Source organism: Rutidosis leptorrhynchoides, chromosome 3 (assembly GCF_046630445.1).
Source record: "Rutidosis leptorrhynchoides isolate AG116_Rl617_1_P2 chromosome 3, CSIRO_AGI_Rlap_v1, whole genome shotgun sequence".
Lineage (NCBI taxonomy): Eukaryota > Viridiplantae > Streptophyta > Magnoliopsida > Asterales > Asteraceae > Rutidosis > Rutidosis leptorrhynchoides.
The window spans coordinates 200,740,106-200,754,877 of NC_092335.1; the positions used below are offsets into that span (position 1 = coordinate 200,740,106).

General features: G+C 32.6%; 1 protein-coding gene across 1 annotated transcript; it reads left to right on the forward strand.

The window, feature by feature from the left end:
- Positions 1–5,473: 5,473 nt before the first annotated feature.
- Positions 5,474–6,814, forward strand: LOC139900753 (uncharacterized). Its single transcript, XM_071883510.1, has 2 exons — positions 5,474–6,063; positions 6,163–6,814. Exons 1-2 carry the CDS (start codon positions 5,474–5,476, stop codon positions 6,812–6,814), a joined length of 1,242 nt encoding a protein of 413 aa, XP_071739611.1.
- The last annotated feature ends 7,958 nt before the right edge of the window (positions 6,815–14,772 follow it).

Sequence of the window (14,772 nt, forward strand, 5' to 3'; positions counted from 1 at the left end):
GGTATTCAAGGGGTCTCGGGTTCGATCCTCACTTGGTGCAACTATTTTTTCTAAAGACTTCTAAGGTAGTTTTTAAATACTAAAATTATTATTATTATCATTATTATCATTTCCATAATTATTATTATTATTATTATTATTATTATTATTATTATTTCTATTATATTTACTATTATTATTATAATGAATAATTGTATTATTATCATAAATATGATTATTATTACTATGAACATAATAAAATTTATTGTTATTTCATAAATACTAAAATTAGAATAATTTCATAATTTTTAGAATTAGTATCTATTATTAACTTAAGTATTATTAAAGTTATCATTTGTAATGCAATTGTTAGAATTATTATTAATATTAAACATTAGGTATTAATTATCAAAATTATTATTCTCATTACAATTATTATTAAGTTTATCATTTTTATTAAAAACTACTGTTTATTATTAAAATTATCATTTATAAAATTATTAATATGATTATCGTTAATGTTAATATTAGTAATATCATTACTATAACTACTTCTGCTAAAATTATACTAGTATTATTATAACTACGGCCATGATAAACAAAAGATATACATATATATATATATATATATATATATATATATATATATATATATATATATATATATATATATATATATATATATATATATTAATATATTTACTACATATGACCTAATAAGAATAATATTTTCATATACAAGAATGAATATATGAAATATACATACATTATTAAGATAAAAATGTTATAATTAATAAAGTAAATATATATAGACTTATTCGATTACGATTATGTGTATTAATAAATATACAAATGATATAGGTTCGTGAATCCGAGGTCAACCCTATTTTTGTTCAATGTCGTTCTATGTATTTTTACTACAAAATACATTAGGTGAGTTCATTTGATTCCCTTTTACTCTTTACATTTTTGGGACTGAGAATACATGCGCTGTTTTTACAACTGCTTTATTAAATGTTTTTTAATTATATTTTGAACTGCGAATACATGCAAATGCTTTATTAACTGTTTTTACAATATTTATATGCGTGAGTTATAGTCCCACTTTTAAAATCTAATATTTTTGGGATGAGAATACATGCAGGTTTTATAAATGATTTACAAAATAGACACAAGTACGTGAAACTACATTCTATGGTTGAATTATCGAAATCGAATATGCCCCTTTTTATTAAGTCTGGTAATCTAAGAATTAGGGAACAGACACCCTAATTGACGCGAATCCTAAAGATAGATCTATCGGGCCCAACAAGCCCCATCCAAAGTACTGGATGCTTTAGTACTTCGAAATTTATATCATGTCCGAAGGAGGATCCCAGAATGATGGGGATATTCTTATATGTATATTGTGAATGTCGGTTACCAGGTGTTCAATCCATATGAATGATATTTTTGTCTCTATGCATGGGACGTATGTTTATGAGAACTGGAAATATGAAATCTTGTGGTCTATTAAAATTATGAAATGATTATTTATGCTAAACTAATGAACTCACCAACCTTTTGGTTGACACTTGAAAGTATATTTATTCTCAGGTACGAAAGAAATCTTCCGCTGTGCATTCGATCATTTTAAAGATATTACTTGTAGTCATTCATGACATATTTCAAAAGACGTTGCATTCGAGTCGTTGAGTTTATCAAGATCATTATTAAGTCAATTATAGTTGGATATATTATGAAATGAAATGTATGTCTGTCAACTTTAGATGTAATGAAAGATTGTCTTTTCAAAATGAATGCAATGTTTGTAAAATGTATCATATAGAGGTCAAGTACCTCGCAATGAAATCAACTGTTGTGAATCGTTTATAATTGATATGGACTTCGTCCAGATGGATTAGGATGGGTCCTTTCAGCACCCTGATCACAAAAGCAATATTTTTCAGACAGAAGTTTGGAGATGGAAAATTGGGTAGAGATATAAATCACGTTATAGGTTAATAAACCTTGAACTTGTACAGATCGAAAAGATTTGCTTAACCCACACGTTTTTTTACACATTTTGTTCATTTATTAATTGAGTTTGATGCATTTCATATTTCATATGACTATAAAAGATTAAAAATGATCCAAACGGATGTGGGATTATTGAGGGACTCGGTAATTTCAGGCTGTATCTAAAGTTGTGTTATGATTTGCAGCAATGTTTCGATTTGGAAAATCATATTCAGGGACCACATGGTAGTAAGATTTTGAAGGCAATTGATCTTATGTTTGGAAAGAGCTATCGCGACAAAAAAAGCAAGCTTAAAGCAGAATACTGGTATGCTAGAGGGGGTGAAGAGAAAGCCGATGAGCTTAAAGATAGTATTCCGGAGGGTTCAAATTTGGAATTAGTTGAATGGAGAAAGTATTTTGAGTATTATATGGACAAAAAGAACATTGAACGGTCAAAGACTAACAAAAGATGTCGTGAGAAACAAACTCTTAAGGCACGTACGGGAAGAAAATCGTTGGCCCAAAATCGTTACGAACATGTAAGTTCATAATATATATATATATATATATATATATATATATATACCATTCTATTTACGCTACTTACTAAGAAAGAGTGAAGCTGCTTTCCTTGCATCAATTTATCCCACTTATTGACATATTAATTAAGTTTATTTATCTACAGCGTAATAAAGAAAACAATGTGTATGAAAATCCGATTGCAACTTATGCACGTGTAAACCGTCGTACTAATGGGGAATGACGTCAACTGCAATTTGGAGTATTTTATGTAAGTAATTATTTGTACTTAATAACATTACACACACACACACGTGTGTTTGTGTAAATATGTCACAAATTAGATATGTAATATCCATTATTGTTTTGTTGTAATTATGCAGGATGAAATGTTACGCCTTCAGAGAAAAGCCCCATTTGATTGAGATATCGGTTATGGTGGAGGTTTTGGGTGCAAGACGTGGTTGGAGGAAAGGTATTGTGATGACATTACCCTCATCGTCTACATCCACGACACCCTCAACCCAAACGGGCAAAAGATATTACACTTCGGATGAGGTTGAGGCTTTACGGGCGGCGTATTGGAAGAAATTCCAGAATCAGATGAAGGATCAAATCAAGCACTACCATGACAAGTACACCTCAACACTCTATGACGCGGTAGGTAAAGGAAAAGAGCCATATGTGTATGTTGATTCTGAGGACGACATAGAGCGTGACTTTGGTGAAGAGGACTATTGGGAAAATGATGACCATGATGGATCGGGTCCATCATCGTGACTTTGGTGTTTGGACTTTGGTTTTTAATTCGTAGGTTTAAAAAATTTGATATTTTGAACATGAATGTAATCCGTAACTTAGATGTTGAATGTTTGTAATTCGTGACTTGGATGTTGAATGTTTGTAATTCGTGTGTTTTTAGTAAATCTTTAGTTTGTAGTTGATTTGGTTGTTGATTAATATCTTAGAAAACATGTTATAACAGGTTTTGTATGCTGGAAGAAAAACGACAATTTTGGGTGCCAAGCAGGAAAACAGCAGCTTCAAAAGCAGATTTACACAATTTTTGGCGACGTGTCGCCGCAAACAGTCGCCACAAAATGCATTTTTAAGATTTGCAAATAAATAAAAAAGAAATAGGTGTCGCCACAAAAAGGCGTCAAAAATGCGAATTTTGCTTTTCTTTAAGAAGATTGTGGGTCCCACCATCGTCGCCGCAAAAAATCGACGCAAAATATCAAAACCGGCGCATCTAATGCGACGACATGTTTGCGACGAATTTGTCGCCGCAATTGGTCAACTGTGGCAACATACTGGTCTATTGTGGCGACTTCTTGTCGCCGTAATTGACCCGACTTGTTGTAGTGATTATATGTAGAAAAGGTTGCTATCCTCACCTGCATGTATACGCTTGTTTCGAATTGACTCTTAAGTGCATTTTCCACTACTATAAATATGACAAAAGAAACCCCCATTAGGAACCTTTTTTTAATGGAGTCAAAGAAAAGATGTTTCAAAAGTAAAAAGAAACCGGTTTGTGTACTTAGAAAGAAAAACCGGTCCCTTTATTTAACCAAAGAAACCTCTTTTTTTTTAAGAAAAAACCGGTTTCAAGCTTTTGGAACCTGTTTTTATTTAAAAAGAGGTTTCTTTTATTCAACTTTTGAAACCTTTTTCTTTACAAAACCGGTTCCAGGCTTTTGGAACCTCTTTTTATTTAAAAAGAGGTATCTTTTATTCAACTTTTGAAACCTTTTTCTTTACAAAACCGGTTCCAGGCCTTTGGAACCCCTTTTTAATTAAAAACCGGTTTCGATTTACAAATGCAACGGCTATTTTTTGGGCAGATGCTGAACCACATACTGATACGATGGTACCCACACTTTTCTTCATTTTTCACTTATCCAAACTTCAACTTCATCATTTCATTTACTCCATTCAAACAACCTCAAAATTCACAAATTCATACTCAACAACCAAATTTCACACTTATTCCTTTATACATCTCAAAATCATATGGTTATATATGATTTTCCAACACATTTATCTCAGGTATTTATCTTTCATTTGCATCTATGTATGTGATTCTGTTGTTGCAAATAATAACATATATTTGAACAAAAAATGATTTTTTAGTTAATTTACTATTTTTATTTAATGTTTATTAGTGTTTTTAGTGTACATTCGTATGTGATTCTATGATATGATGTACTTTGTTTGTTTTTTTGAACATATATATGAAAGTGTTTATAGTTAACTTTTATTTGCTTATTTTATGTATATAGGTGTTTGAAGATTTGTTTCTTATCACTCAATGAAAACTCTGAAGTTTTAGTTACTTGAAATCGTAGACCTATATAAGGTATGTATATCTCTATAATATCATGTAATTTCGAGCAACTAAAATATGATTTAATTTAGCATTAAGATCGTATATATTAGAATTATAATCAAGTTAAATGCCTAAGGTAAATTTTAGCATTAAGATCGTATATATTAGAATTATATTCAATTCAAATGCCTAATGTTAAGTTGTCACTTACAAGTATATCACTATGTAGCTATTTATATGTTTGTAGATGGATCGTAATAAATGGATGTATGGGATACCTCGTCACACGAGTATCTTACGGAGTTGTCTGAATTTATGAAAGTTGCCGACGCGGATCAAGTGAAGAAACAAAAAAAAGTATCGTGTCCGTGTAAAAAATATCAAAATTTCAAGACTTATGAGGATCTTCGTACAATTAGCCAACATCAATATCATGTAATTTCGAGCAACTAAAATATGATTTAATTTAGCATTAAGATCGTATATATTAGAATTATAATCAAGTTAAATGCCTAAGGTAAATTTTAGCATTAAGATCGTATATATTAGAATTATATTCAATTCAAATGCCTAATGTTAAGTTGTCACTTACAAGTATATCACTATGTAGCTATTTATATGTTTGTAGATGGATCGTAATAAATGGATGTATGGGATACCTCGTCACACGAGTATCTTACGGAGTTGTCTGAATTTATGAAAGTTGCCGACGCGGATCAAGTGAAGAAACAAAAAAAAGTATCGTGTCCGTGTAAAAAATATCAAAATTTCAAGACTTATGAGGATCTTCGTACAATTAGCCAACATCTAATTGTAAATGGGTTTGTAGATGAGTATATTTGTTGGTCATGGCACGGTGAACTACTAGTGGATAACCACAATGTTAGATATGAAGGTAATGTTGATGGTACAAATGCAAATATGGATTCACGTGATGATGGTTATCATGATAATTTAGAAGATATGTTACATGATTTGGAGCATAATATTGACAAAAATGATTTTGATAAACTTCAACAAAGTTTTACTGATTCAGAAAAACCATTATATGCCGGATGTACGAAGTTTACTAAATTATCAGCTGTCTTGAGACTGGTTAATTTAAAAGCAAACAACAATTGGAGTGATAAAAGTTTTACAAGCCTTTTGGAGTTGTTACATGACATGCTACCTGAAGATAACGAATTGCCCGTCTCATATTATCAAGCCAAAAAAGTCATGTGCCCAAAGGGGTTAGAAGTCTAAAGAATACACGCATGTTCAAATGATTGTATATCATATAGAAATGAGTATAAAGACTTACATGAGTGTCCTGTATGTGGTGTGTCAAGGTATAAGCAAAAAAAACAAACAGAGTTGGATAGTGATGTGACCAAGAATGGCCCCCCGGCTAAACTGTTGTGGTATTTTCCCATCATACCAAGACTGAAACGATTATTTGGAAGCGCTAAAGATGCAAAATTATTACGTTGGCATGCAGAAGAGCGTAAGAAATATGGAAAACTAAGACACGTAGCCGATTCTTCTCAATGGAGGAATATTGACAATGTATATACAGAATTTGGACAGGAGGTTAGAAATATACGTTTAGGACTTAGTTCAGACGGAATTAATCCTTTCATAAACATGAGTAGTAGCCACAGTACTTGGCCGGTTCTTCTATGTGTATACAATCTTCCACCATGGTTATGCATGAAACGCAAATACATCATGATGTCTTTATTGATACAGGGTCCAAAACAACCCGGGAATGACATCGACGTTTATTTCGCCCCGTTAATTGACGACCTGCAAACATTATGGAATCCCGATGTTGCCGTATATGATGCATATAAGAAGGAGACTTTCAACTTGCGTTCCATGATTTTTTGTTCCATCAGCAATTTTCCAGCGTATGGGAATTTATCAGGATACAGTACCAAAGGGGCAAAGGCGTGCCCTCTTTGTGAAGATGACACATCTTCAAGATGGTTAAAAAAGTAGGAAAATGGTGTTTATGGGACATCGAAAATCACTTGAAAGACATCATCCATATCGTAGAAAGAAAGACGTGTTTGATGGTACCATTGAGAATGGAAGAGCACGATCACCATTGGATGGAGAAACGACATTTTCCCGGGTTGAAAATGTAAATGTTGTGTTTGGGAAAACAAACAAAAGTCGCGAAAAGGGGATATGGAAAAAGCGATCTATATTTTGGCGTCTACCGTACTGGAAATATTTACAAGTCCGGCACTGTATTGATGTTATGCATATTGAAAAGAATGTTTGTGATAGTTTGATAGGATTGTTGTTGAACATACAAGGGAAGACAAAGGATGGAGTTAATGTTCGATATGACATGGCCGAAATGAATATTCGAAAAGAGGTTCATCCGGTTGAGATTGAAGGTAAACGACCTTATCTGCCTGTAGCTTGCTATACCTTATCAAAGGCCGAGAAAACAAAATTTTGTCAAAGCGTATATGGTGTTAAGGTTCCATCTGGCTACTCTGCTAACATCGAGAATTTGGTGTCAATCAAAGACAATAAACTTATTGGTATGAAGTCACACGATTGTCATGTTTTAATGACCCAAATAATTGCTATTGCAATTCGTGGAATACTTCTAGACCGAATCCGACATGCAATTACAAAGCTCTGCTTGTTTTTAACATGATTCATTCGAAAGTGATTGATCCCGGTGTTTTGAATACATGGCAAAGTGATATTATCCTTACTCTTTGTCAGCTTGAGATGTACTTTCCACCTTCATTTTTTGATGTAATGGTCCACCTGGTATCTCATATTGTGTACGAAATAAAGGCTTGCGGTCCTGTTTTCTTACGATACATGTATCCATTTGAGAGAGATACATGGGTTTTTTAAAGGGTTATGTAAGGAATAAGCTTCGACCTGAAGGGAGTATAGTCGAAGGGTATGTATCCGAGGATGTGATTGATTTTTATAATGATTATTTGGAGGGTGTCAAGAATATTGGTTTACCTCAACCTCGACATCAGGGACGACTTTAAGGGGTTGGGACCATTGGAAAGAAAGTAGTTATTGCTGGAATAAATGATATCCGCCAAGCACATTTTACAGTCCTCCAACACATGGTGTCAATTGCTCCGTACATACAAGAGCACATGACATTATTAAAAGTGAAGAACTGTGACAAGGATGATATGTGGTTGACAACCGAACATAACAAAAGTTTCTCATCATGGTTGAAGGAAAGAGTAAAGAAAGTTGATGTTGTGGACCAATCGGTAAAAATGTTGTGTACTAATCTGGCCTCAAGCTCTCTAAATTATATGTTAATTTTTTTTTCTTTATTGTTAAAATTATTATTAGGGTTTGTTAAAATTATTATTAGGGTTTGTTAGTGTTTGGGTTTCTTGAAAATTTGTGTCAGTATTGTGAATTGTTAAAATTAGTGTTAGGGTTCGTTAAAAGCAGTGTTAGTGTTAGGGTTCGTTAAAAGCAGTGTTAGTGTTAGGGTTTGTTAAATTCAGTGTTAGGGTTTAGCACAATGACTTATTTTTTGTTAATATAACATGTGTTTCTTACACACAATGTGAAAATCTGCTGTTATAGATTAACAAAATTGACCAGACCTTTAACCATGCATCTTTTTATAACAAAACTTACCAACCATATTGTTCAAAGTGGAACAAGACCAAACCATGCATCTTTTTTTAACATTTTGATCAGTATGTATTGATGCTATAATTTGTTAATACAATTTATGTATGTTTCAGGATTTTAACAACAATAGTGACTTTGAAGATGAAGAAGACAACGAGTTTGATGATCTGGATCTTGAATTAAATCAAGATGAACAACCAAAAGCTACAAGTAGAGGCATGACCACTTTAAGCAAGTGGACTGGAGTTAGAGAAATTGGTTTTAACGATCTTGGTCAGCCTATTGGAACCAATCAAAGTCATTTCTCAAACTATAATGGTGCGGTATCAAAAAGATCAATTTCAATCAAGTATATTACTTGGAAGAAGGTACCAACTGATGACAAAGACCAACTCTGGAGAGCAATAAAGGTATATTGGCGTATTAAACTGTTACTATATTGTTTGTTTTTTAGTCTTTGTATTTACTAACATCCATTATTTGAATATAACAGAATTATTGGAGGATTAAAGAGGATACTAACAAAAAAGAAGTTATCAAGCTATGCAATACTTCTTGGAAAAGATTCAAAGGTAAACTCCGCAAAAATTACATGTTAAAAGGAAGGGAACCGTTTGAAAAGTAGAAGAAGATACGTGGGCTGATTTTGTCGTAAGGGAAAACACGGTAGAAAAATAGGTATTGTTCTTGAATTTATATCAAAGTTTGATGCTATATTATGAAATATGATGATTATAATTTGTTTAATACTCATATGTTAACCAATTGCGAGAAAAAGCTAGACAAAATGCAATGAAGAAAAAGGATGCTCCACATTTAGGACCTAAAGGATATCGAGCCATGGAAGAAACATGGGATGAAGAGGCACAAGATGAAAACAAAGCAACCATTGTGCATAAAATCAGTAACAGGCGTGCAAGGAATTACCTTTTGTCAAGAATGCCACTAGGTCCAGATGGGGTGAGGGTTATACCACCCGAGCTAGAAAATGTGGTACAACAATTGGTAAGATGTCTTTAATTAAATATATTTCTTATAAAGAGTTGATATCAGTTAACATTTTCAACGTTTATTATCCTATGCATTACATAAAATTATAGCTAAATTTTTTATTTATGAGCTGATTATGATTATGTTGAATTGTTAACCTCAATTCGCAACTGGACCTGGACAAGAAACTGACTGATGGAACTTGGGAACCTGAACCAGGATGTGATCTTTTAACAACGGTGGTAGGAGACGAGCACCAAGGTCGTACTAGGGTTGTCGGATACACTACGGGGTGGAGGAAAGGATTAGATAGTTATGTGGAGAAAAAGAGGAAGCGGCTATCGGAAGAAAAGTGGCAAGCAAAAGTAGAAAAAATGGAAGAAGCGTGGCAATCAAAAGTGGACAGTATGGAAAAAATTATAAAACAAATGCAGGAACAAATTTCAGAGCTTCTTCGTGAGAGGAATAGTAGTTGTGGCTCGGGGTCACCAACAGTTGACTGGTTGGACGAAATAGAGGTACAATATTCAACATATTTCTACAATAAATTAAAAAAAAATCATCATACATCAATGAATTAACATTATTGATTTCCTGAAACAGCTAAGTATATATGTGTATTATATATTTTGTAGGGTCCAACTCAATGTTATATATTGCGCCCCAACGGATTGCATAAAGTTCGTGTTGTTATAGGTTAGGTTCAACAGAGCACGACCTTGCAACAGATAGGTGGGAAAAACAACTTGATGAAGGTTATCTAAGTGTTTTGGTAGACACCGTGAATCGCAATTATGTTAATTTTCCTCTTCCGGTGCCACCAGCGACCAATATGTCTATGACTCTAGGTCAAGCCAAGAGTAATTTCATTCTGTGGCCAAAGCAATATCTTGAGCTTTATAAGGTGCATTATTTCGCTAGTCTCCTTCAATTCTTCTAATTAAATCTCCAGATAATACTAAATTGAATTTTAGTCGTTATTTATAAGTTATTATACTTTATTTGGATTATACTGTGTGATTTCTTTTTAAAACTAAATTGCCATGTTCATGGTCGAATACCGATGATAGATTGGACTTGATCTATTGTTTGTTCAGTGTCTACTATATAAAATTTGAGTTTTTTGTTATTTTTCCTCAAAAAATTTTTACATCAGGTCTTGAATCTTGAATTGTTACATGAAATCTGACATTAAATGAATTGATTTTAGTTTATTACTCACTGAGATAGTGTTTTACCTTGCAATAGCTGTAACAGTATACCAAATAGTTTGCTGGATATATGTTTTCTCATTTAGTATGACTACTATAAATATTTACATACTTTATTTAATCTGGCTGTGTGTGTCAGTAAGTACTCGTTATAATGTATCAGTTCAAGTGATATTTTTTGTATGTATGACTCAAGTGATATTCTTTTTAATCTGCCTATGTGTGTACTTGTTATGATGGTGTACTATCTTCATTCATCAATAATTGTTATTCTTCACATTTAGTAACCTGCTGTTGAATATGTCAATAGCCTTCTTTGGAAAAAGCAACAACGTCTATCTCGGGAAATGAAGGAACTTATTCGAGAAAAACACCAGTGTTGGCGAACCAAACTGCAGCTAAAACAACACGGGCGTTGGTGTCGAACCAAACTGCATCTAAAATGAACACGGGTCTTGGTTCCGAACCTTCAAAAAAGAAACAGCTGACTGATGCTAAGAAGTTTCACAATATGTACCATCACAAAGTTGCACAATATGCTAAGAAGTTTCCTTTGGTGCAACAACTCTTCGAACATTGGATGAAACGCGAGAACCCAAATGCAGGGGAAACATTTAAAGTTGACAGCTCGATATTTGGTGAAGACCAGCATCCTTATTTAACAATTACGCCCGATGATATTATGTGATTAATGACGAATGGCTAGTTGGACATATCAATTATCACATGGTTTTCAATGTAAGTGTATTAGGTTTTATACTTATTCGTTGGGTATCAATGTTAGTTTAGATTAATAAAATGTTTATCTTTATTTATCCAGGGTGTGTCATAAAATTCAAAGCGAGATGAGTAAACCAAAGATGTGCACATTTTTAAACCCAAATATAATCTCACAAGACATGTGTGCTAAAGCTTTCGAGAAGGCAACTGATTATATCAAAAAGGCAACAACTCCCGTTCACAATAAGTATTACTACATCTTACCTTATTTTCAAGGGTATGTACTGTATTCTACTATGTTTATGCTTTTATGTTATAGTACTTTTGTGAATATGCATATATTTGATAAAAAAAATTTCAATTTATCAGATTTCATTGGACGTTGTTTATCATTTACCCTCGCGATAAGCGAGGTTACATTTTGGATTCCTTGAAAGGAGGAAAGAGTCCACAGAGTTACCTATTGACAGAGATTGTAGATAAGTAAGTTTTTTAATCTGAAAATTCATAATCTATAATTTAATTGTGATACATAAAACTTTAACAAATATTGGTTGTCTTTTAGGGCCGTTGGACGTCTCGAATGGGTTCAAGCTTTGGTAATTAACTTTTACCTTTACCTTTACACACATATATTAAAATAGTAGTCTCGCTTTATGTAAGATTGTTCATTATGTTGACAGGTTGGGTTTGTGTTTTTAACAACCTTACTGTTAAAATTGTAGAAAATGGTTCGTTTTAGTCGTATAAGGTGGCCTGCTGTTTTGTGGGTGGGAACCAACCCCTTTGTGTTGCTCCTCTGTGTAAACATTTAAGAATTGAGTGAAACTTTGTGTGTAAACCTGTAACAGAATAAAAAGCATGATGAATCAGATCTGGGACGGGTTGATTTGGGACTTTGGGTAACGGGTCGGGTCGTGGTTACTACAGCTTACTATATTATGTTGATGTTGTTATGCAGCTTTTTCTAATAATTGATTTCTTTTAATCAAAATGTAGTGTCAACAACAAAAGGGAGACTGGGAATGTGGATACTATGTTATGAAATGGATGCATCAGTTCGTCTTATTTGATCAACACAAGCCACACCAATAAGTAAGTTATTAGAATCTATATATGTATGTATGTATGTATGTATGTATGTATGTATGTAGGAAACTGAGCCTGGAATATGGCATAATTTTTGTTGTTACTGTTTCAATGCACCCAAGTGAATAACATAATTGTCCTGATCGTTAATTGACATCAGTAACTAACTTACATCAACTAACTGTTGTGCTGACCTACTGCTGCATGTTTATGTATTTACATTTCTGTGTGCATTTTGTGTGTTGGTCACTAAATCTATATTTTCCGACTAACATGTTCTAATGTGTTTTTTTTATAGATGTCTTGGATGACTACACAATCGTTTAGCGCGACCGAGTTGGAAGTATTGTTAGTGTTTGGATCTCCAAATACTTGTCAAAGCCTTGATTCGTTAACTTTTTAGTGGTACTTAGTTATTTTACTTGTGATTGTTGAATATTTAGCTTGATGTTTCAATGTGTACGTTATTTTGGTTGCACAAAAACTAAAACATGTATTGCTTGCAAGTTATTTTGGCTTTAGATCATGTAATATCTTTTGAAGAATTTTGTATGTTTATGAAGGAAGTTGGAAAACTACTTTGTTAGTGTTTTGTTTTAAATTTTGAATAGCAGGCTGTATGTATTGTATCGTATCAGGTTTAATTACTATTATCAGGTTTTTTAGCATTAGAATCCTGCAACACCGTATCTAATAAAAAAATAAAATAATTTGCTTTAAAACCGGTTTCTTAGTAAAAAGAGGTTCCAATTACATATATTCAGAACCAGTTTTGTTTTAAAAAAGAGGTTCATTTGGTTAGCAAAGAAACCTCTTTAACGTAAAAAGAGGTTTCTTTGGTTAGGGAACGAAGCCGGTTTTGTATAAAAAAGAGGTTTATTTGCTGGAACAAAGGAACCGGTTTCTAAACCGGTTCCACCCTTTTGGAACGCCCACTTAAAGAAACCTGTTTCATAACCGGTTCCAAAGGGGTAAAAAAGAGGTTTCTTTGCATTTTTTTTGTAGTAGTGTTCATTGAAAAATGATGCCATCGATGGAACGATTACTTGTAAAAATAACTCCTCATTAATTGATGATACATACTTTAGTGAGAGCTAAAATGAGTGACAAACTATATAATGAAAAAAGCATTATATATTTTAGTATGCTTGGATGTTGTGTAAAAATTATACCAGCGTCAGTCCACAAAGAATGTTAGACCAACTTACATAGATAAATGTATCGATATATGCAGCCATTGAAAGTCCGATTGCAGTAGAGCCCTTAAGTAAAGAATGCATTTAATCTATTACTATCTTATAAAGGAGAATTATGATGATGTCATTAAAATTCCTAATCCTATATTAAAAAAATCAAAAAAAAAAAAATACAAAAAATTCTAAGGCCATTAAGTGATGTCATTATTTAGATTAATTAAGAACTAAATCTTTCACTGAGCTTTTTCTTTTACATCCTCTTCACTGAGCTTTTCAATGAGTCAACTTCCTTTTTTGACAACTCATAGTCATGACATGTCATTAAGTGCACTCCTAAATCTTTCACTAAGCTTTTTCTTTTACATCCTCTTCACTGAGCTTTACAATGAGTCAACTTCCTTTTTTGAAAACTCTGATAGTCATGACATGTCATTAAGTGCACTCATAAATCTTTCACTGAGCTTTTTCTTTTACATACTCTTCTACATCTCCATCCTTTGTGATTCTCTCAAGTATCTTCATCGGGTAATTTCGATCTTGGGGTTTCTTTTTTTCTTCTAATGGATGAGCTGTTTTTAAAATCCGGGATTTCGTTTTAATGTCTGTTGTATATCTTTTCACTTACCGAAGAATAAGGTTCAACTGCTTCAATTTTGTTTAGATTTGACAAAGATATTAATCTATTATTGGTGCTTTTTATAGATTTGGTATTAACATCATCATTCAAAGGTATGTAAAGGTACTTAGACCACTCCCAACCATGACGCCGTCATGGGCACTTCCTCAGCGCCACATCAGCTTTCTCTCTCCTCCTTTCTCACCACTTCCTCACATAACACTCCCATAACACACCATTGCCAACCATGACGCCGTCATCAAATTTTAATTATTATTATTATTATTATTATTATTATTATTATTATTATTATTATTATTATTATTATTACTATTATTCAGTATTATTATTAGTATTATTTAAGTACGAAATAAATAACTATTTTTGAACATCACTTTTATTATCGAAACACAATTACGGTTACATTTTTTTTGAATGAAAAAAAAAAAACAAGGCTAAATTCAACATTACAAATATGAAACTAACAAA